General features: G+C 35.2%; 1 protein-coding gene across 3 annotated transcripts in view; it reads left to right on the top strand.

Annotated features, from left to right (window-relative positions):
• LOC123716166 (unc-112-related protein-like) overlaps window positions 1-24,503 on the top strand; it is a 42,806-nt gene extending 18,303 nt beyond the window's left edge. Inside the window, exons 2-13 of one of the 3 annotated variants that reach the window (XM_045671771.1) lie at window positions 1,004-1,009; window positions 15,114-15,347; window positions 15,497-15,732; window positions 15,919-16,142; window positions 16,626-16,839; window positions 18,229-18,425; window positions 19,505-19,528; window positions 20,540-20,678; window positions 21,911-22,009; window positions 22,309-22,533; window positions 23,264-23,500; window positions 23,615-24,502. In XM_045671771.1, the coding sequence (XP_045527727.1) occupies window positions 1,004-1,009; window positions 15,114-15,347; window positions 15,497-15,732; window positions 15,919-16,142; window positions 16,626-16,839; window positions 18,229-18,425; window positions 19,505-19,528; window positions 20,540-20,678; window positions 21,911-22,009; window positions 22,309-22,533; window positions 23,264-23,500; window positions 23,615-23,815 (2,036 nt within the window). In that variant the 3' untranslated portion in view covers window positions 23,816-24,502. Of the gene's footprint in view, window positions 1-1,003; window positions 1,044-15,113; window positions 15,348-15,496; window positions 15,733-15,918; window positions 16,143-16,625; window positions 16,840-18,228; window positions 18,426-19,504; window positions 19,529-20,539; window positions 20,679-21,910; window positions 22,010-22,308; window positions 22,534-23,263; window positions 23,501-23,614 lie in introns of those variants that run through there. The other 2 variants (XM_045671773.1, XM_045671772.1) reach the window with 2 other exon arrangements.
• The last annotated feature ends 669 nt before the right edge of the window (window positions 24,504-25,172 follow it).

The raw sequence follows: 25,172 nt of genomic DNA, 5'->3' as shown, positions 1-25,172 counted from the left end.
CGATTCACATCTAGATGACTCGGTGACTCTTACTTATAGTTATGTAAAATGTCTATGGAAAACACGAATTTCTGAATGAGCCTAAGCATATTTGGCACGTGACAATTTTCTATTTCTAACAAAGCAAAAGACAGTGTTAAAAGTTAAATAATGCATGCTTTTGTTTTTTTTTATATAACCGTTTAAACCTCTGAACTTTCACAAATATTTCAAAATCATAAGTAGCGAAATCGGTCCATCAATCTGGATTTATTAATATAGAAGGCGTTCTTGGCGTTGAATGTGGATTGTTAAATGTAGTTTTATCTCGTAACATTTAGAACTATTACTTCTAAAGTGGAATCTATGAATTCATAATACATGAGACCACTTTCACTCTTCACCCACTATTTGCATTGTGGGCGTGCATTCCAATAAGTAATAATATAACATATGCAGCGCGTCTAAAAATATGTTTAATGAATAAATTTATATGTTTATCAAGATTTACTTAAGACCTATTTAATGCAGTCTATAGAGATAGACTATATTATATATACTATATATATACTATTGGTATTTCTAACGTCTATAGTATAGAGGAACTGCATCTTATTATTTTAAAATTTCGACATTTTTGGTCAATTCCTATTTAGACTGACTTGACATATTATTATAGATTACATTTTAGTTTTCAACGAATAGCTTGGAATGTATGTAAACTCAAACTCAAACACGGGGACTGTGGGTCACTCACAGCCCTTTGCTATTCGGAGGAGTAGCGAGACCCACATAAAACACCTCAGATCTTCACACGTCTTACGTCTCGATGGACCCTTGAAGTTCGCCAGGCATTCTACCCATGGACAGGATGCTACATTATCTCTGAGTAACTCTGAGGCTTTCAATTTTCAAATTATTTAACAAAATGTCCAGCCTTGCGAGGCCGGCATAGGCCGCTATTTACTTAGGTTAATTAATATTTTGCGTGCGCGGTATTAATTTATTTTTGTTTTTGTTACAGGAAAAGGTATGCAGAACGAAATTACATACTCAAAATGAAGGTAACAGCAAATAACATATTTATTTATCCGTTTTATTGGTAATTATTATTGGTTTTGATGATATGAACACATCAGGCTATAAAGGTTTAGTACAAAATAACGTTGGAATATCAGTAAATAATTGAAAGGTAATTTATATGGCTCTTTTGTCTGTGTCCATCACAGTATAAACACAATGTATTGAGTGTAAGTAAACTTAGACTTAATTTCATATATGGTCGACGCAAAACAAATCTTGATGACTGTAATATTGGGTGCGTCTGGACGGCTCTCAGGACACTGCCTGTGTGGTCTATAATTTGTTATATAGTAAGATCACGCAGAGCTTTACATTGATGCAGGGTTTTTTTTAGATATTATTTGGTCAAATTAAGATGACTGTTTATGATATTTCTGTACCGCTTCGCGTTCACTGATGTAATTTGCTAATTGTAACACATTGTGACTCGTGTGTCCTAATCCTGGCGTAATATTTTATTAATGGCCAAGTAGATGTTCAGCCCTTGGTGCCTGAATTACGATGTTGATGAATCCTTCACCGTCCAATCCTATGACCTGTCTGAACTGAGACTCCAGGTTGAATTGGACGTCAAACTTTTGTTAAATTATTGTCATCACTTGCTTTATATAATTTATAACAATCAAAAAAGTTTTATTGTAACATTTTAAAATTAACAACTTTTGTCCATAAAATCAGCTGCAAAGATGCAAGAAACCAAGAATGTAGCAAATAGCGACTTCTGCCTTGCGACGATATCCTTCTGTGTAACCTTATTGTTTAGGTAATAAACTTTAGATTAAAACTACGGCCTCACGGATACAAACACGCACGATCAAGCCACTAGGCCAACATTGCTCATATATCTTAGTTTTGTTACCTTATATAATTTAAATATATTTCAAAGTACCTTAGACGTCATTTTATAATATCTCCTTTTTCTAAGGTTGGGTTATTTTTAAATAGATTTGCTCTATTGGGTCATAACGTAACTCCCATGATAGTTTTTTTTTTATAAAACAGGGGGCAAACGGGCAGGAGGCTCACCTGATGTGAAATGATACCGCCGCCCATGGACACTCTGAATGCCAGAGGGCTCGCGAGTGCGTTGCCGGCCTTTTAATTTTAATTGGTGTGAAACGAATGAATGCAATGTAACAGTTGAAGAGAGAGCCTGCGCTTGGCTATACTCTCGGGGCGTAACTCCGACGTTTCAGCAAACGCCACATTTATAAAACTAAGAAAGCCTGAGTGAGCAAAATGTACAGCCTTGGCTCCTAGGATTCACACCTAGGATTATTTAAATAATGTTGTTTTCCGTTTCGTAACAATATACGTGCTCGTGTTTTACAATGGGGATTTACGAAATAACCTGTTTTTAATATAATTTTTCTTCATTGAAAATATTATGAAACACCTTAACACACGTGTAGAAATTTATCACGCTCTGAGTTGTTATTGCACCGTTTTAATTGTAATAATAAGTTCCTTTTCTAATAATATTTTTTAAAGACCTATTATAGAGTATGGGCCTTTGTTTTTTTTTTAATGTGGTTTATTATTGCCCTTAGGTATCGTACAAATATTACGCAAGCACTATGGGTCTATGAATTAATCAAAAGTAATTATTTACTTTTTTACACACTGTTCATGCTTGAAAACGAAATGCATTATTGAGGATTCCTACAAAAAACAAATACGTTGTATGTACTAATGTTTTTGAGAACTTTTGCTACAGGAGGAATGGGGGGGAATAATTGCAAGTAAATCTGCTAACGCAATACTTGAACGGCTCCTTACGCCCGCCGCTTTAGGCCCGCGCCATGTCGAGCATGACGCGGCGGCTGTGGGGCTGGGTCTCAAGGCCTTCTGGTATTCAGAGGTATAGCGAGACCGTACGCACTTAAAACACATCAATCCTCCACAAGCTGTTAGGATGGGCCCTCGGGGTTTGCCAAGGCATTCCACCCAAAGGACCCGGGCTATCCGACATAGAGTATAGGCCTCCTCCAACTGGGTCCATCTCTCTCTATCATGAGCATTTCTCTACCAATCTTCTCCACCGACTATTTGAATCTTGTCAGCCCACCGTGCAAGAGGATGATCTCTTTTTTGTTGTTGTGAGCTTGTTGACAATTCCTCTGCGTGTTATCGATCCAACTAATAAAATACTGTATTTATTACAACTATCTTGCTTAAGTAGTTTCATAATTAAACAATATCGAATCCTAATAACAAAGTTTTAAGATCCATGATTGCGTGTAGCAAAACTCATTCGAATGGATATCCATTTTATTAGTTTTGTGGTCTCCGATTTGCCGTTGACATTATGTGTGGTCATTATCTATGGTAATAAAGAAATTTAGTTTACCGTAACATTTTGTGTAATGGTTAAATTAAGTACTTTGATCAAGTTATAGACCTACTATATAGGTATAGGTGCAGCAGTGTTGGCCTAGTGGCTTCAGCCAGATCTCACCCCTGAGATCTCAAGTTTGACTGGACTTTCTATGTGCGCATTTAACATTAGCTCGAACGGTGAAGGAAAACAACGTGAGGAAACCGGCTTTAGACCCAAAACGTCGACGGCGTGCGTCAGGCACAGAAGGCTAATCACCTACTTGCCTATTCGATTAACAAATGATCATGAAACAGATACAGAAATCTGAGGCCCAGACCTAAAAAGGTTGTAGCGCCATTGATATTTTTTTTTAATATAGGTGTAGGACAGTCGAGGCTTTTGATTAAGCGGTTTACGTCATGAACAACATTGCTAAACTTTCCGATAAACGAGCTAAGATACCCTTAGATGCTACACTTTAAAATTGATATTCGTTTAATTTTTGTAATTTTAATTGTTTTGTTTAATATTTATATAATATTTTCGTGTATGTCAAGATTTCCTACAAGCGCTTGTCATAAGGCTCATTAAAAATTGTTCCTGTACCAATATGACTCAGTGTGGCGAGCGTTAACCTGATCTTATAAATAAACTAGCGGACCCAACAGATGTTGTCCTGTCTCAACTATCAATATTGTAATAAATAACTAAAAAAATATTTCAGAAGGAAAGTGTTTGAACAACATTCTTTGTTGGTTTTTTTGGCCGCATTCTGTCAATGTAATGTCAAACGCCATAAGGTTATATGAAAAAAGTTTGAATTGTAAAAGTTATGATTACTTAATATGGTGGTTAGGTATTCTTACATTTCCGCTCAATTGTCTTTATTTCATAAGAACCTTCCCCTGACAATAACAAACGCAACAAAAAAATAATTAAATCGCTCCAGCCGTTGCGTGAGGTCGTGACCAAGGGAAATAGGGATTCATGTATAAACGCTAATAAATATCGCTCGCTAAGTTGAATTCTTTCAAGGATTTTTTCTAACATTTAACTTTCTAACCATATTTGAAGAGGTGGGACGACTTTGAGATTGTTTAGCAGTAAAAATCTAGCATCTCTTTTTGTCTATCAATGTACATATGTTTGTCTGTATATTGTTTATCAATGTATTGTAGTCGTATATTGTGTGTGTTTTATAATATGTTTGTTAGCACTTAGCGGTTAGATTACTAATAAATTAGACACTCCCCGACACTCTTTAATAGAAATAAATAAATCAGTGGAATTTGCACATATACTTTAACATATATATTTACCTAAAAAGGTTGTAGCGCCACTGAAATATATATTTTGTTTTTTTTCTTCATATTTTGTATTGTGATGTGTCCGTCATGTTTCCTTATTGATAAATAAATAATATGTAGTAGTAGAAGCTCTAAGCGGACACGAGTCCACGATGTATGCAACATGGAAGTAGTTATTGATGAGATCATAAAAGGAATTCATAATAATATATGCGGACTAGGTTAGTATGCATTGGCGAGATAAAATGGTCGAGGCTGACTAAAGGTCGGTCTATCTATTTGAAATTATGTTTTGTTTATGTTGTATTAACAGTTGAATCAACAGCCTAGTTTCGTTATTAAACAGCGCCGTACTTTTTCTGGGACTAACTGGTAATCACCCATTTGATGAAATAGCTAGGCAAATAACAATAATTTAATACATTTTTGACGTAAGTTTGGGAGGGAGTCAGAAGTGTAAGTCTCGAATCTTAATTTAGAACGTTAGTTTGTGGAGATTCTTGACCACCCCCCCCCCCCCATGAAACGCACCGTAACGATTTTGTGACCACCACCAGCGACTCTTTATACCTAAAACTTACCATTATGTGGTGTAAAGTACTGGAAAGTGGAAATAATATAAAAAATAACGCGTAATTCAATCCCCGCCCCGCAGCGTAACGTTTTACAAGCGGACCCCCCCCCCCAAAATTCGTTACGTAACACTTGAACGCTCCCTTAGTACTGGTTCTTGGATGAATCAGAGTCGAGATATAACACGTACGTACGACATGACTCAATAATTATATGTCATAGTTCGCGCTAAGTTGACAACGATAAACATCCAATATTCACTTGGCCAGGATGGGTGTGATGCCCTAAAAATATGATTACATAACTCGGTAATTAGTGTTTAATTCAAACGGATGGTGTGGTATGTACGTAACATACGAAATTGTTTACCTAATGTAACCACCTATATATGATATCATCAACATGTATTTTAAAATGTCTTTTTGAGTGTCTCAATTATTGTTAGGCTAGATAAGACTGACAATCGGTGCCGCTACAACCTTTTTTAGGTATGGACCTCAGATATCTGTATCTGTTGTATGACCATTTATCAATCTAACAGGCAAGTGGGTGATAAGTATGGACACACGCCGAGTTTTTGGGTCTTTTATGGTTTCCTTACGTTTGTTAAATGCGTAGATAGAAAGAAAGTCCATTGGTGCACAACTGGGGATCGAACCTACGTTTGTCGCATGCTGAAGCCACTAACTAAGCCAACGCTGCTCAAAACTTTTTTGATACAATTCAAACGAAGTAATTTTGTTTTAATAATTAACATCAATCAATGTCGAGAAACGTACTTGGATATTAACTTGAGTTTTTCTAACAATCCAGTAACCGTCAATCGCACCCATTGTTATATTCAAATATACAACACAGATTACACTTGCACTTTGCAAGTTGCAAGTTGTCTTTGCTGAGACATTACCTAAGCTAGTTAAGTGAAATTGAATTTGATCTTTTTGTAGCTTAAGAATACAATATAAGGCTTATTGTTTAGAGCAAATAGCGGCTTCAATGCCATTCTAAAACTAAGATAAAGCTGTCTTAGTTAGATATAAAGGTCTGGCTCGAACACTATTATTCAAAGACATTACACTTGTACGCGTTTTGGTCAAAACTCAGATAGAGCATTCTGATAAACGAGCTAGGTCTGGATCCAGATATCCATAGTTGGACCCTCCACTTTAAAATATTTTTGTTTTTGTAATTTTTATTGCTTTATTTAATATTTGTGTTATCTCATCGTGGATGTGATATTTGCCTATAAGTGTTTGTCACATTAAAGATAGTATAGTGTAGTTCTTTTACCAATATATCAGTAAAAATATTAATAGCTTAACTAACATATAGGTACTATGTGTTACTCGTATTTTTAACGTTAAATAGTAACAAACATTCTTGATGCTAACATTAGTTTGTAATAGTAATGGTAATCCGAATCGACAAAGACATTTTTAACCGAGGATTGCTTCATCAGGTGGTGGACCGCCTCCGCGACGGAAGCGGTGGGTGGAGATCAGAGATCTATTGCGCGCCCACGCATCGCTTATGTCATACATTTTTCATCAAATAAGGACATTGAAAAATACAATAGGAACTGTCTTTCACCTTAGTTGGTCGTGATCGTGTATTTCGAATTTATTAAATGTATTGAATAAGGCAATACACTGTGTTCACTGTGCTTGAATATTTTTCATTCGTTTCATCATCGGACGTAAAGGCAGAATACGAAATTCCACCCGTATCACCGTCGATCCACAATTGAGCGTTTTTTAAGGCAGTTTATGCCGCGCACTACCACACATCAGTTGTCCATTGAAGTACATTTCTAAAGTACCAATTCCTAAAAGGACCCTTAGTCGAATCGGAAATAAAAATAAACTATTAATCAATCGCTATTATTAATTCTATGACATCGAACACTTGTTTCTCATTTATCTGTGACACGATGATTTTTATTTCGTTTGCACGTTCGACTGCAAAATAAATGTCAAACACTCGTGAAAGTAAACATTGTGTAGCCTGTTTGCTGTGTTGTGCGAGATTTGTTTATTTCTACAGATAACGGTTCGTTTAATTACCCATTTGTTTACACTACTGTTACCATACACTGAGTATTCAAGAGGGTTTTGGTTTAAGGGCGCAGTGCGTCGGATAGGTTTCAGTAGCATCAAACTTTTGTGACTTGGCGATAGAGTAATACCTGGTAGCTCGCTGGTCAGATGATAACCGTAACGGGCAAGCAATGGAAGCATCGGTAAGCAATGCAAGGCTGCTGGTCTATACTCAGGTATTCTAAAACGAAAGTCCCATTCGATGTTTTTATTCGTTGCAGTGCACTGATTTTTTGGAAATATTTTGGAATCACAGTAAAGTTACGCCTATAATAATCTCCTACCTCCAATATAGTGTTTATGGCATCAGAGGTTTTAGAGTGTAACACTTGAGGTACACGGTAGGATCCAGGAGCGACCTTGGAGCCTCTGTATTGCGTCTCTGTAGGAACTACTCGAGGTGGTGGTGGTTTTAGTGGGTATTCCTCACCCAGTCTCTGAATAGCAGATATTAAATAGTAATTATAAATAATTAAATTAAAAATGAATACAATGGAATATTAACATAGTATTGATATATACCTCACGTTTAAAGACTTACAAATACACTAGACTCCAATAAATTTACAATAAAAATAACATTTGTTGTACATTTACAAGAGTAAATTTAGAAGGGCGGTCACAAAAAATGACCATGAATAATTGTGATTGCTGTATTAGCCGTCTTGGTGTGCAACGAAGCTCAATTAACATTTGTATCGGTGAAGTAATTAAGATAAGAGTAGTATAAAGATTGTATGTGGTTATCCAAACGTCATATTTTTCGAAAATTCTTTCACAAGTATAATGCTGGAGTATAACTTTTTGGTTCCATTCCTCAGCCTTACTAAATTTCTTATAACCCTAATGTAACGTACAAATTTTTTAATTTAAAATAATTGATTTGTTTGCGGTTTTAGAAATAAATTTAACGTTCGCTCGAACGGTGATGCTTGACTTACTTGACTTGCCTTAGACCCATAGAGTCAACACTTGACAGCGAGGGTCAGGCACAAAAGGCTGATCACCGCTTGCCTATTAGATTAACAAATGATCATGAAGCAGATACAGAAATCTGAGGCCTTTTATTTGTTTAGGAGGAAATTACTTGGAATTGTTAACGAAACTCAGTAAATAACTATTATAAACATATAATGAACTTAAATTTAAACTCTTAAATTATTTTAAGAAATTTTTGAATAGCGCCTTAACAATCAAATTGCCCCCTGTGGGTCGTGGGCCCCACGTTGGGGGGCAAAACAAATGTTTAGCCGTGCGAAACCTCAAATCGGTACATCGGAATTGTATAAAATATATCGCCGAGTTATGATGTTGTTTACAAATTTACAATGGACCATATTGTTGTATATCCGTATGGCACAATTTGTATAAATAATTTTCTAATATAATCATTTATCTCTATTACGCCTACAGAGAACCAACCATTGTGTCTTATAAATGATGCAAATAATATACGCGAACTTCCATGGCCAAATATTCCAGACGAAAATTACGCTTGATTGAAATTTTGTTTGTGTAAATCCAACCGCAGTTACTATCGACTTATGTTGCGAAATAATTTGTAAAGTGGAGTCGTAAGTCTGGCTGAATTGTCTGATGACAGAAATAAATCGAGTGTCCTACATACATATGCCTTCGTAAAGACAATAATACTATGCATATTACATGTATTGCTGTGTTCAATTGTGGTTGATCAACAGTTTATTATAAAAAAGCTTGCTTTTATTAGAAAATTATGACCAATTTTTTTTTTACTATAGTGTGAATAAATAAGTTTTATATTTAAATGATCGTTATGTAGAACGGAATATTAATTATATAGAAGTTTAGATGAAATTTAATACATTAATAGATAGAAAAGAAAATCATTTGCCCGACGAATGTATAAAATATATGTAAAGTAAATATATATCATTATTTCATTTGGTTAGACCGATAATCTCTATAAATTATTTGCTTCGTGCCACAGACCACAGAATAAGCTGGTTATCGAGGATTTTAAACAATTGATCATATATATGTTGTGGGTAATTATTGAAAATAAAAATAAAGATTTTTATATAGTATCTGGCGTTTATAGACTACGCAAAAACAGTCGATTCCAACTCACACAGGAGTATGTGGAATGCCCTTCTAAGTGGAAGTTGATGGGGAAGGTTGGGAGAAACATCAAGATAGAGAGAGAGTCAGCCAGGTTAAGAGTTCCTTGAAAAAAATAAATTTCGTATATTTTAAATACAAATTCTATGAGGCTTAATTTTATGGTTATGGTTGACACGTGACGATTTTCCCGGTGTAATGGTGTTTAATTAGTTGAATGATTGTAAAATTTAAATTGAGTAGAATAAATAAGAGAGTGGAATGTTAGACTTAGAATTTTCGTTTCTGTTTAACTTTTGTAAATCCAGCTCTTATTAATTTAATAATAATAGTGATACCGCCGCTCATGGACACTCAATGTCAGAGGGCTCGCGAGTGCGTTGCCGGCCTTTTAAGAATTTGTACGCTCTTTTCTTGAAGGACCTTACGTCGAATTGGTTCGGAAATACTTCAGTGGGCAGCTAGTTCCACATAGCGGTGGTGCGTGACCTTAGAAAACGCTCAGTTGTGGAACGACAGACGTCGAGGTGATACGGGTGGAATTTTGTATTCTGCCTCGACGTCCTGATGAAACTCAGCTGCAGGTATTAATCCGAACAACTCCTCTGAACACTCTCCATGGTAAAGGCCGTAGAAGATATTCCTATTTATAAACGATTTCTTAAGAAATTTAATTTAATTCTATAAAGATTTTAGGCCGATGTCCTGCTTCACGCTATCAGCAAATGTAAACAGAGTTTCTTTAATAACCTATTGCTGCATAGTCAACGTTAACTAAATAAACAAAAAATACAGCTCCCTTAGTGGCTTCAAATTTAATTCCCGGAATTCAAAGAAGAACTTTCGCACTGAAATAAATCGCCAACTCGGTTATGGTCATACCGAGTATTTAGATAAAAAGTCATTCTACACTTTCTAAGAAACCTTGTACGTCTCTTTAAGTAACTTAATATGCATAGAAATTGAATCTAGGCGGTGGTCCATTATGGCTCGCCTTGCCACTTCGACATTGACAGTGTTGCCATATAAGAAACGACTGTTGGAATAATTAATTAATCTCGAGTCAACAACGACTGTTAATTACATAAGCACCAATTAAAATACTCGACATCGACTATATGTGATCATATATATAAAGTGTTTACAATTTTCTTACCTACATAGTGATAATTAAAAGAAATTGTAAAAGTTTGGTCCATGGGGCAGTGTACCTTTGATGCATCGTTTCCTCGCTGTCTTGCGATACTTATTCGTTGATTAATTAACTACGTATTGTAAACAGCAAATAAATAAGTGAAAATGATAATATTATTTAACTTTAACTAAATTATGAAAAATTACATACAATTACAGTACAGCCTGCTTACTACAAAATTTTTTCTATATTACGACAGTTCGTGTTCATATATTTTTATTAAATTCCGTTTAAGTCGTATTTTGAACTGCAACTGAAGACCCAAATGGGGCACGAAGGGACACATTTGTGCATCTATAAATAAATTATAGACCGGAGCGTGGCATATCTTAACAGGCTGTACTATATATATATTTTCATACAATACATAAAACAACATTATTGTATTGTAGTCAACTGCATCATATACTCGAGTATCTGTGGTTTTTTTCCGTGGTATGTGAAGTATTTATGAGCCTTCAATGTATTATTTGCATAACCGTCTACATATTGCAATTAATTAATATGACATGTATGAGACAAAAATAAAACATTAACGAATATAAATGTGATTTGCTCACAGTGATTTAATAACGTTTCGAGTGATTTACAGGTGGTGGTTATTGGGCAACTTATAAATTGGTTTAGAAAACCTATATAAATCTCATCTAGATGTTATGTAAAATTTAATTATTTATATGTTTTTTTATTAGTAATCTTTACAATCAAATATACAGTATTTACAATTTTCTTAACCTACATTGTAATAATAAACATACAATTTAAAATACTATGTATCTGAATCAATAAAAATGAATAAGCATATATGCATGTATGCGATCGAAGACTGCAATTCAGAGTAGGTTTTATGGAGAGAAAATTTAGTATAGTATGTTTATTTCCGGCAAAATGTTCAATATATTGGTATATGTATATAGTTAACAAAAAGGTAGGCATAGTAAAAAAATTAATTAGTTCGCAATAGCAAATAATTAATAAAATATTGGACAAATACTGAATTTTTTTTCTATAACTAGCGGACCCGGCAGACGTTGTCCTGTCTTAACTATGAATATTGATTTCGAATTGTTATAATTAACTAAAAATGCTTTATGATATACAACATTCTTTGTTTGTTTTTCTGGCGAGTATATAAATAGTTTTGTTGGTATTCCGACATGGGAACAGGCCATGTGAAAAACATGGATTTTCAAGATTAATGCCACAAACAATTAGCGACTGTAATTATTTTATGTCTATTTTATTAATATAACGATATCCATTTCTCTTACATTTTCTTTGACAATATATGCAGCACGCATTCTGTCAATGTCAAACGCCATAAGTACATGAAATAAGTTTGAATTGTATAAGCGCTATGCACCGAAAAAAAAATTGCTATCGAAACAAAAGTCATAATAACATACATATACAACAATAACATAACCTAATATGTTGGTTAAGTATTCTTACATTTTCTTATTTTTTTCGAAATCGATCCAGCCGTTCACGCGTGATGCCGTGACCAAGGGATATGGATTCATTTTTATATATATAAATAATAATATATGTAATATAGTAGCCAATACTTAAATAATATATTGTAACTGGCTAAGTGATTCATGGCTTGACATACACATATTATAAACCAAACGATATAACGATACACTCATACACGACTATAAGCTTTGAATAGTTATTGGATGTCCCAGTCGTAATTTATAGATGACGCCGGAAGATATTACTAGGAAATTTATACATATTTTATTATATTTATACTATATTTTTTATTTATAAGATTTTGTCGAAAAATTGTGTTGATTTTAATTTTTTTTAGGTGCATAGAATCCTAAAAAAATTGTATGTTGTTGTTGTACGGTGTAAAATAATAAATATATTTCTTAGATTAGATTCTTTAGATTAATTATCTATTGTGTATTAACTGATGTATCATTTGATTTGTTTGTTAGTCTGAGGAAAAGACGCTATGTGTGTTAAATTTTAATTCGATGATTTTGGATTATAAAAGAAATAACTATTATATTATTTTAAAGTAAAATAAAGTTTTCTCCATCATATAAATGTGAAAATATTGTATAAAAGTTTTAGTTTAGGTATTAGGTATTGTCTGGTTGACCTTATATATTGACCTTTTTATAATGAACAAAACTGCAATATTTTTGGCGTATGAGTCACGCTTGTGGAGCGGCTTTCTCATGGCCATTATTATTATATAATGGCGTTGTAAATCTTCCAGATATTTTTATACTACACGTTAGTTAAAAGGGCTACAGTGGCTCTCAATTCTGAGGTCGTGCGTTCAAATTACGAGCGCATTGACTCTTCTTTCTATTTCTTAGACCCCCATCTGCGGCACATAAGATAAAATCATTCATATCAATTTGGACGATAAAAATACACTTTTGAAAGTCAAAATTACAAGTTAAAATTTTTAAAAATAAATAACTAGTTACCCCGTCCAAAAGGTTGCATATGGAGAAGAATGGACAAGAGAGTCAAAACTCATTTTACATTATTGTATATTTACAATATTTTGGACGCTAGTTATACGGAGCTGTTTAGTTAAAAGGCTTGGCTGTTAATTGATCGGCTTATTAAGCTAGTTGGCTGCGATATATACATTGTATGATCTACGAGTATGACGCCATTTTTCTACTTCAGCTATTTTTACGACGCTAGTATAAAATCTATGTATAATCCTAGGTACTTACAATCAACCGGTATTATAAGCTAAGAGCGACCGTGCACTTCAAGCCGTCATAATTTTTCTATTGACAATATATTTTTTTCATAAGCATAAAGGTGCGTGTGCAAGTAGCAATAGAACCTCTAAAGCTTAAAAGCTTGGAGGCGTGTTTTTAATTGGCAAATAAATTTGTGGTTTGGGTGGGCTAGTATATGTTTTATGTTCAGACTACATTGTACATTACACTAGCAAATGTTCGTCTATAACTCTGGCTGGCATTGAAATCAGTTATCACAGAGTCGTAAACATTTTTATAGCCTAATAAAAAGCTTAAGAGATAGATATTGAATATATTGAAGGTAAGTTGCAATGTTTATCAAAATAATAATAGTTTATTTGCAAGAATTTAATACAAAAATATTATGGTGGTACAATCAAAACTTTGCACATTTGAACTACATCAATAAAAGGTAGAATTTTACTTAGTAGTTACATTAAATTATCAATCATGCATAGTACATTATTAAAATAATATTAATTATTTTTTTTATTATCTAAAAGGAAGATCTTTGAATGTTTTAAATTAAATTAAGTGAAAATTATTAGAAACCTTAATTGCCATACAAAAAGTGTTTTTCCTGTACAATTCCAGAAATTTTTTGACATAACCAATTTCTCCCCATGTCTTTGGAAGTTGTAAAAAATATTTATGTTTTTAATTAAATATAGTACTGTCATATTTGTTGATTACGAGGTGTGTGATAATTAATATTTGTCAAATTTAAGAAGTCACATAGGCCCGCTTGTGATACCTTTTCTTTGTTTGATTCATATTTTCGAGCAACTAGGTAGATGCCTTTCAACAAGGCAAACAATATTTTGCCTGATATCGAACCAAGGGTTTAGCAACCAAGCATCGGAAGTTATTAAAATGAAAATTTCATAGTCAAGACACCACTTATTTTTGATGTTATTCAAAAACATTTACTTTGTATACATTATTTTTAGTAGTTTGCTATTTTTGCTAAAAGCGTCTATGCGGACCTAAATTTAGACACGATAACGGGGAAGTGTTAGGATGCTAGATCGCCTCGTGTGTAGGCAAATCGTACCCCTATATTACGAGTTTCGTCATTCCACCATTGTCGCATATTACCACTGACATTAGGGCCATTGAGTCCTACCCAAACTAAAACCATATCCTATACCAAAACACAAATTCTTATATACCTAAAGACATATTTCATTTGTAAACTGTTAGTTTTTTTTAAACCTTGCTGACATTGTTATACATTCTCAATGAAAGTAACCGAGTAAGCAGACAGATTTTTAGTTCATGTTGTGATTCATCTATGTATTAAGTTAGAATTCAATCTGATGAGTCATGAAATAGCCAGCGTACGTTGAACCACGCCTCCCTCCGCGTTACGTATCAGAGTGACACAAAGGGGGCTCTCTCTCTGGTCGTAAGTCATGTGTGACGAAGCTCCAGTGCACTTTTTGCGTGTTTTATCCCGAGACCGGATGCGTGTTTTGTTTTTTGTATTGCGTTTTAACAAATTAAGCACTGACGACAGATAAAGTTTTATATTTTGTTAGCGGTATCAATGATGGCTTGGTGGATATGCTTTTGATGCCTGAGAGGTTTCAGGATAATAATATAAGTATTAACTAGTACTAGTTAAAAGATAGATTAACAATAAGAACTGGGACCTGAGGTATTTGTATAATATTGGATTAAGACAATTTTCATTTTTGAATTTTTTCGTTTCAGATTTCAAAAAGGATTGGTCCGACCACGCCTTATGGTGGCCCACACGTAACAAATGGTTATCCCGTCCCAAGCACACATTGGACCAGTACGGAGTTCACGCGGACGCGGCACTACACTTTACGCCGATGCACAAACCACTGCGGATCCAGTTACCGGACCTACGATACATTGACTGCAAGATTGATTTCTCAATTGACACATTTAGCGCTGTTGTCCAGTTGTGCAAGAGTCTAGGTAAGATCGTTATGATATCAATAACAGGTCCCCGACCTTTACCCAGCACATGGTCAGTGGTCAGAGACATCCATTTATTTAGTGTATCCGGATCCAAAGTGATAAAAGTCTTAGTAACAAATGTAAATAGAAATATCTAACGCTTCCAGGTATAAGGCACCCAGAAGAACTATCACTGTGCTACCCCCTAGAGCCGTCCCACCTGAAGCAAAACTACCAGAACTTGAAAGAGGCGAAGAAGATAAAGGCTTCGCAGCCACCTGACACAAACACGTTTATAGCGGCCACCCGTGGTTCGTCAAATAGCCTGGACAGATCCCTGGCCTGTCCTGCTACTCCACCCCCACCGAGATCACTATCCGCTACTCCTGTAGCTTCGCAACAGGTATTTTTTTGAATTTCGAATTCCACTACTTTCAATTTCCACTAGATTATTACGACCCTTTTCTAATTGCTTGCTTTTATCTGTTTATGTATCGTCAATGAATATAAGCACGAACTCAAGCGAACTCATACAAAATTTACAACATACTTCTTCTTCTCTTCTTCAAATGCAAGCCAAATTTTTCAGAATGGCACTTTACGCCGCTACGGTGGGCACATCTACAGTACACAAAGCGACGGCTCCAGCGACGGAGGCTACTGTGGTACTCCGCCCAGGGCAGCCTCAATGGATGCCCTCGACTCTTTAGCAGATCTGTCCCTGGCTGATTCACCCTTAGAACCGGACAGCCAGTCGCGCGAGTCGCTCCTCACACCGAAAAGCCTGATGGAACGCGCCAGAATGAATGTTGGGTAAGTTTCTAATTATTACATTAATGTCATTGGGAGCGTTCAATTTTGGGGGGGGGGGTCCATTTGTACAACGTTACGATGCGGGGCGGAGATTGAATTACGCGTTATTGTTAATATTATTTTCCACTTTCCAGTACTTTACACCACATAATGGTAAGTTTTGGGTATAAAGTGTCACTGGGGATGGTCACGAAACGTTTTACTATTGGATACAGAAACGTTTCATGGGGGGAGGCAAAAATCTCCAAAAATTGCGTGCCGTAATACTTGAACGCTCCCTTAAGCAAAATGTAAGAGCGAACCAATTTTGAAAAAGCTGACAACGCACTCGTGAGTCTTGTGTAGTTTCCATTGTTTATCATTGAATATTAAATGTCCTTAAATTAAAACCTGTCCGTTGGTTTTATAACAAAATCTACTCAAAGGATTTTTTTAAATATATACAAAATCTATTTACTATATAGACTTCATAATATCTTCCAGTTGGCTCGACTCATCCCTCTCCATAATGGAACAGTATGTCCGTGAGTGGGACACCCTTCAGCTCCGCTTCAAGTTCTATTCATTCTTTGACTTGACCCCACGAGCCCAAGACGCTTCAAGGCTGAACCAGTTGTACCAACAGGCCCGTTGGCAGATCCTGAACCAGGAGGTTCATTGTACCGAAGAGGAGATGCTCTTATTCGCAGCTCTGCAGGTAAAATTTTCACAATCATTATTTTATCTGACTTACAAGTATGATTAGGACTTAAATAGTAAATGTAACATTTGATTTTTTTTATAGAGCTTCACGCAGAGCGTATTGCCACAGATAAAGGTTACATTTGTAATGACTGTCAATGTTAGGAATAGGGATGCATCGGTACCCCTTTTTGCCGATACCCGAAGTCAAAGTCAAAAATCATTTATTCATATAGGTAACACAGTGTACACTTATGAACATCACACACAACAACATAAAAATTACATTAAATTCTTGTAATTTTACATTTACTGCCAATTCTCAGAGAGCGTAGAACGGAAGAGAAGAGCTGGCAATAAATAAACCGATATCGATACTAATTGAATTAAAATTAAAATCAGTTAATTTTTTTTTAAACAAAATATAAACTGTGACAAACTTTGAATAAGATTAAAGGTTTAGTTATCAAAATTAAGAATAATAATTAAATTATAATAAAATAAATACTTAAAATTAACATTGTAATTTTTTTTGTAATTCTGTATTTTGTTTAAATTGGTATCGAAAAAATACTACCCGCGATACTAGTTAAAGCCAAGTAAAGTATCTAGCGAAATGGAATACACGGGGACAAAGCGAGTGAGAGAGACAACAAACTGAATGAAAAGCGGTGATTCCCCGGACATAGATAGTCTGTGCCTCGTTTGCATTGAACTAGATCAAACCAGTTGTGCGTTTACATTCCTTTTTAATTTGAAAACTATCGTTGCATCGGAAAATGGCCCATATATCGGTATCAGATGCATCCCAAGTTAGGAATGCATTTGGTATAGGCTCAAGATGCTTTTACTTCTAATTTAACGACGTTCTGCTTGCGGTCATTTGGAGGCAAAGGCTAAATTAGCCTTCAAAAATTTGGTGTGCTCAGCAAGGCGAGACGGTACTTCATTCCGGGCCACCGCTTGCAACTCTATAAAGCGCAAATTCGGCCCCACATGGAATACTGTTCTCACCTCTGTGCGGGAGATCCCCAGTACCAGCTCCTTCCACTTGGCCGTAACCAACGAAGAGCGGTTCGAATCGAAGAATACCAATCTTTTTCAGAGTGGCTTGATCCCAGACAAGTGCGGTCACTCTGCATCTTCTACCACATTTACCATGTAGAGTGTTCAAAGGAGTTGTTCGCATTAATACCTGCAGCTGTTGATCATTTGACGTTAAGCCAGAATACGAAATTCCGCCCGTATCACCTCGACGGCCGTCGTTCCACAACTGCAGTTCTGCTGCTTAATAACTATGTGGAACCAGCTTCCCAATAAATGAACGTACAATTATACTTGATCGGGCCCCAGACGGATTATTGATATTGTTACCAGGATCGTGACCACGTCTTTGTTTTTACAGCTGCAAATAGAGCTGCAGACCCTCGCAGGTGGCGGTTTGGAAGCAGCAGATGGGACTAACGCGAATGTGTCGGTGGCGCCCGAAGACGAAATCGATGCAGCACTAAGCGAATTGCAGGTTCAGCTCGAAGGTGGACCACCAACCAGACCTGATATCACTCATGTGCCCGAGTTAGCTGGCTATTTGAAGTATAGAGGGTAAGTTATTACTTTTTTATCGACCACAAGATAGCGTTGATAAATAAGTGTAAGTGCCTTATCACACTGGCGATTAGCGAGCGATTTAAAAGCGACGCGATTGCGCAGCGTGCACGCCGCGACGTACTTTCCGCGTTCTGTACACTCAGTGGCAAAATGGATTTTGACGAGGAAACACTAGTGCTGGCTTTGTTACTTCGTAGACGCAGGAAGGGAAAGCGAAAACTGATACAACAACAAATATGGGAGAATCCATTATCAAGCAATCGACTGGGACCAGCGACTATTAGCTGTTCTGCATACGAGTTAAAGTAATTTTTAGTTTTTCAATAAAAAATTCAATTTAAGGTACTTTTTAAAATAAAATAGGCAACAATTGTATTGTCTTTTGTTAACATAGCTTCTACATATGTACGTGTATAATTAAAATTGTTGCTTATTAAGAAAACACTTTTTAAACGGATGTTATGTAAATAATTATTAGTTTATAATAATAATACATAGCTTCAATCCGTTTAAAAGTGTTTTCTTTATAAGCAACAATTTTAATCGTACACTTACAGTAGTAGTGTTTCCTCAGCGCGATGTCGTGGCGGCGTGCACGCTGCGCAATCGCGTCGCTTTCAAATCGCTCGCTAATCGCCAGTGTGATAAGGCCTTTAGTTATTTTTAATAATTCATACACAATACAATATTGTTCTTTAGTTTTATTTCATATCACGAATGAGACGGTGTAGTCATATATAAAGTTTATTGATGCTTTTTTTAGAAAAAAAATCTGGCTGTAAGTACTTATAATTTTGATTCTGAGGTGGTGTGATCGCTGCAATAGATTTTTATTTCTCTTCCCAAGAGGAAACCATCGTGCGGAAACTGGCAAGCCTTAGACTTAGTCTATTTAAAAGACTGATTAGAAAACTGATACAAAAATCTTCTACATCTTTTGGTTAGGAAATATGGTTAGAATTAAAGTGACTTTTATGAATCTGGCAGGCAAGCCAAACCACCCCGTATTTTCGTATATTATATATGTATTTATTTTATATATTTTTACATTGACCAATTGCGGCGTGCCACAGAAGGTTTCACAGCGAGTCTTGTGTGTAAGATTTATTTATTTTCCCCTCTATGTATCCCATACAAAATTTAACACTAAAACTATTTTTATTTCGACAAAATTAACTTAACATTTTTGAGTGATTTTTTTAATGTTACTAACCTTTTTTGTATTGTTTGTAATTATGTAAATATGTGTATAGCTTATAGTGTATACATATATATTCAGGTTTACATACAAATTAAGTGAGGGCCAGCGGTGAATCCAAAAAAAACAAAATGTATTTAAATAGCTTTAATTAAATTACAACAATAATTAAGACTTAGCTAAATAAGTAATATAATACTGCCCACTGAAGTATTACCGAACCAATTCGACTTAGGGTCCTTCAAGAAAAGAGCGTACAAATTCTTAAAAGGCCGGCAACGCACTCGCGAGCCCTCTGGCATTGAGTGTCCATTGGCGGCGGTATCACTTAACATCAGGTGAGCCTCCTGTCCGTTTGCCCCCTATTATATAAAAAAATATGAAAATTGAATCTTTCCAATATGAGATGCACGTTCAATGATCTATATTAGAGACTTATTCCTAATTGAGAATTGACCGGTCTGATGTGAGGTATCCGATCAAAAGCTTCCGATATTAATGCTACACCCTCCCTCGCGAGGGGGGTGTTATTCCCTGTTCGGGGCGTAGGCCCCCTTCAGGTGGTGCGATGGTTCGCGCCCTGCTGATACAGGGCGGTACGGGGGCGGGCATATAGCCCTTGATGAGGGCTGCGATGGGGTTTTCGCATCGCTTCCGACATCTGATGTCCATTTCCTTTTATAACGGTGTTGCGTCAAAGATGTACTGCTATTGATTATGCGGGGAGGGGGATACGAAGGGAGTGCTAATGCATATGTAACATACATTTATTTATTAACAAAATACATCATTGAAACGACACACGGGAACTAAAAATTTGTATGAAAAAGTGAACTTTTTTGAGTCTTATCTGATCTAAAAACTTTATTGGCCTCCTAGTGTTGTATTTAACTCATTTTTTTTATTCCAGTCGTCAGCGCTTCACGTTGCGCGCGTACAAGCGCGGTTGGGTGTCGTGTAGGGACGGCGAGTTGCGCATACACAGCTCCTCTGACTCCGCCGCTAAGGGCGACGCGCCGTCATACAAGTTCGAGTTGAGGGGGGCTGAGGTTTGTTTTTTTTATAGTTACTACAGTTTACTCTCGATAGTTTGAAATTTTGTTCCTGACCCTTGAAAATACGGATTTCTGCAGCTGAGTTTCGTTGAGTAATTTTGACTATGTATTTGCGTGTTGTTCCCACGAGAATGTAAGTGTGTGTTCCTATTTCACCATGCCTCCTGCTGATGTCATGTGGAACATGGTGTGATGGTTGCAGCTCCTTTACACACGTGTAATACAAAAAAAACTTGGCGATTAAAAAGAGTGGCGGAGAGTTTATTGCCAGTTCTTCTCTTCCGCTCTACGCCCTTGATTTGAGAACTGGCAGTAAATGTAAAATCGACATATCGAACGACGTTCAGTTTCGCGGTCATTTGGAGGGAAAGGCTAAATTAGCCTCCAGAAGGCTTGGTGTGGTCTGCAAGGCGAGACGGTACTTCACTCCGGGCTACCGCTTGCAACTCTATAAAGCACAAATTCGGCCCCACATGGAATACTGTTCTCACCTCTGGGCGGGAGCTCCCCAGTACCAGCTCCTTCCACTTGACCGTATCCAGCGAAGAGTGGTTCGAATCGTCGATGACCAATCCCTCTCCGAGCGGCTCGATCCTTTGGCGTTGCGTAGAGATGTGGGGTCACTCTGCATCTTATACCGCATTTACCATGGAGAGTGTTCAGAGGAGTTGTTCGGATTAATACCTGCAGCTGAGTTTCAGCATCGGACGTCGAGGCAGAATAATAAATTCCTGTAATGTAAAGTAGTTAAATTAGAGAGTTAATTGAATCTCTTATATAATCTTAAATCGACATTTTATTAACTGTCTAGAGATTCAATTAACTCTCTAATTTAACTACTTTACTGCGACATATATATATCATGCATAGACCTGTCAATTGGTGTTTAAAATTCTTTGGACTATGAGAGCCTGAAGTGGTTCACACAAAAAAAGATTATGGACTCTTCGAAAAAAAATTATGAAATTTTATTTCATTGTTAATACCTAATAATAATAAATCATGAATATTGATCAAAATATTATTTAAAACGCTGGTTATTATCAAATTATCGAGAGTCGACTTTATTTTATTTTTATATATTATACAATTTAATGCTGACTATATTAAGATAAATATTATGGAAATACTTCAGGACCGAAGTTAAGGATACTTTTTATTTTTAAAATATTTATTCTTGACATACTGTTTTATCACGTTCATTTATCAAACATAATTGTTAACAGGTGACACCAGATGCACATCCCGCTTCAGGTCGATACGGTATCAAGTTGGAGGTACCTTCCGAAGACACCATGCAGGAAGTCTGGCTGAAATGTGAAAATGTTAGTACTGTACAGTGGGGAGATTTATTTTACAAAATACTAGTATATTAAAAATATTAATTTCTTTACTATACAGTAGTCGAGTAACTTCATATGATGCCCGACGAAAAAAAACCTTATCTATATCGGTAGAGAAATTTTTTTAATAAATAGAAAAATAGTTTTTTAGTACTCTTAACATGAACATATTGTTATATATGTATTTGTGTTGTTGGACATTTTTGTTAGTATATATATTTTGTTAATAAAAATTATTTTATTTAATAGTATTTTTGAGTGGAACATATCTATTAAAACAGGAAGACCAATACGCTGAGTGGGTGGCAGCCTGCCGTTTGGGCTCACGTGGTCGGTCTTTAGCAGATGCGTCTTTCTCGAGCGAAGTGGCGACAGTCAAGTCTTTACTCGCCCTCCAAAGGCCGCAACCAGGTGCTGCCTTAAACCAACACAGCCTCCCACATCTGGACCATTTGCAGCCGGAGAATTATTTGGCGCCGAGATTTCTTAAGAAACTCAAGAGCAAGGTAAGTTTTAGTGAAAATCAATACGAGCTTTAATCATTATAATTGTTTCGAGTTGTGACACACTCGTTCATATTCGTTAATTTAGGTTCGTGTAAACTACATTATCTATATATATATATATATATATATATATATATATAACATTCTCGTCATTCTCCACCCCAAAATTTAATTTTTTTTTATGACAATATAAAAAAATATATACAACCCTTAATTGTCACCCCTCTATAATTTACATGGCAAAACGACGTTTGCCGGGTCAGCTATAAAAATATATACCACATGATTTTTTAACCGGATATTTAGCATATCCCAATGCCTTTAAAATATCACCTATTCTCACGCTGAAGCCACTAGGCCAACACTGCTCTTCTTAATTGCCCTCAGAGACACTTAAATTGACAAAAATCTATATGATATAAAACATTATATAGTTTCTAAAAAAAAATCAAGTATTCTTATTATCGAGTAAAAACTACGGCCGCAATTGCTCGACTGGTCTGGAAAATGCAAATTTATTAACAATTATTAAATATTTTTGTGACAGTTTGGCAAAAAGAATCAATAGAAATTCACCTTAATGAATAAATTTTGGCAATTTATTTTATATTATATAGGCTTAAATACTCTATATTCTTTATTAATATTTTTAAAGTTTACAGTGTAGTAAAAATAAAGACAACAATTAAATGATATAAGATATTTCTAATATAAAATATTTAATCAATAGTTCACCCAACGCGTCCTGGAAAGTCATGCGAACGTAAAAGACTTGCCATTGCTGGAGGCGAAGCTCCAATACATCAAGACCTGGCAAAATCTTCCAGACTACGGACAAACTTTATTTGTTGTCCGTTTCATGGGGCACCGTAAAGATGAAATCATCAGCATCGCCAATAACCGTATTATGAGACTTGATCCCAGTACCGGAGACCATATTAAGACTTGGAGATTCAGTACTATGAAGGTAATATTGATAAATGTTTGAACAATTTGTAATTTTATTATATATATAAATAAAATTACAAATTATATAATAATACAAATTATATATATAAATTAAAATATCTATTATATTCAGGCTTGGAATGTCAACTGGGAGATCAAACACATGATGGTACAATTTGAAGAAGGAAGTATCATCTTCTCGGTTCAATCGGCTGACTGCAAGGTGGTCCACGAGTTTATTGGAGGATACATATTCCTCTCTATGCGTTCTAAGGACGCTAACCAGAATTTAGATGAAGAATTATTCCATAAATTGACAGGTGGATGGACATAAGCCATTGATTTATACAGATTTATATGAATGTGCCTTGAATTTTACCAATGTCTTAGCAATTTTAATTTATGACTACACTTTTTTTTTATGTGGATATATTTTTGTACACTGACATTTGAATTAAACTTTATTTTGTGTTGCAAAAGCACAATATGAATTACGATAATATATTCTACTAGATATACTTACTATATAGTGCTTCCAATAATTGTCTTAAGCGTCTAATACCAAATAGAATTCCACTTACACATCACGGCTAGCAGTTTTTAAGGATATAGTCCAGTGTTGAATCTCAAAACTATCTTCATACATTCACAGAGTTTACCAAACAAATGTTTCTATACTTTACATTTATTGAACACACTTCTCTAGAAATAAGCTCTTAACAAACTATGACCGATGTTAATGCCTTTTAGGACAAGACAAATGGTGCTTCAAAATTATTTTTAAATGTGTGGCCTTAATAAGTTTGCCATCTTAAGTTGAATCTAACGCTAAGGTTAACAGCTTTTCAGAGATTGTATACTGTAGAATAAGGTTTGAGATATTGTCTCCATCGCATAAAATGCTATAATGAATTGCATAGTTAAGAATTAACAATATTTCGCCTATTTTTAATATAGAACTATTGTACAAAATATATGTACACTACAAATTATAAATACATTATGTTTGTAAATGAATGTTAAAATAAATGTAAATTAATATCAAATTTAGTTTTATTTTTTACTGCTGACATTTATCAATGTCATAAAATAAATATTTACTTAAGGTTAAAAAATAACTTTATTATTATTTTCACCGATCAATCTCCTTTGTGCCTTCTCCATCTACATGACATGTCGTACATCTGGCAAATTACCTTGTGCCCAGTTGGCACAAATAAAAGCCATAAACAAGAATTGAATTGAATGTTAAAACAGCGTTGCGCTGTGTAAAACTAATTGTTTTCAATAGTAATGAATTAGCTGTCTTTGGCACTCATTCCCTAATTTCATTGAACTAAGAAAAAAATTTGATGTAAGTTCTTTCAATATTTTTAATTGGTTTAAAAGTCTTAAAAAAATATTACAATAATCACTTATAAGTTTGCATATAAACATAAATATATTTATATGTACACAGAATATTCAATTATCATTAGTTTACAACATTTATGGCTTAGTCTTTTAGATGTTACTGAACTCACTCTTTACAGTATTAGTCAAGTTATTAATAAATTATAAAGAATATAAGAACTGACATTGCAAACATATACAATATCTCAATATTAGGATCACTCTTGGAGCATACTCTGTGATTATACAAAGTTAATCAAAATTATATGGAGAGATCACTTTACTAACGAGTCATCAAT

This window comes from Pieris brassicae, chromosome 11 (assembly GCF_905147105.1).
Source record: "Pieris brassicae chromosome 11, ilPieBrab1.1, whole genome shotgun sequence".
Lineage (NCBI taxonomy): Eukaryota > Metazoa > Arthropoda > Insecta > Lepidoptera > Pieridae > Pieris > Pieris brassicae.
This window is presented reverse-complemented; position numbering and strand designations above follow the sequence as displayed.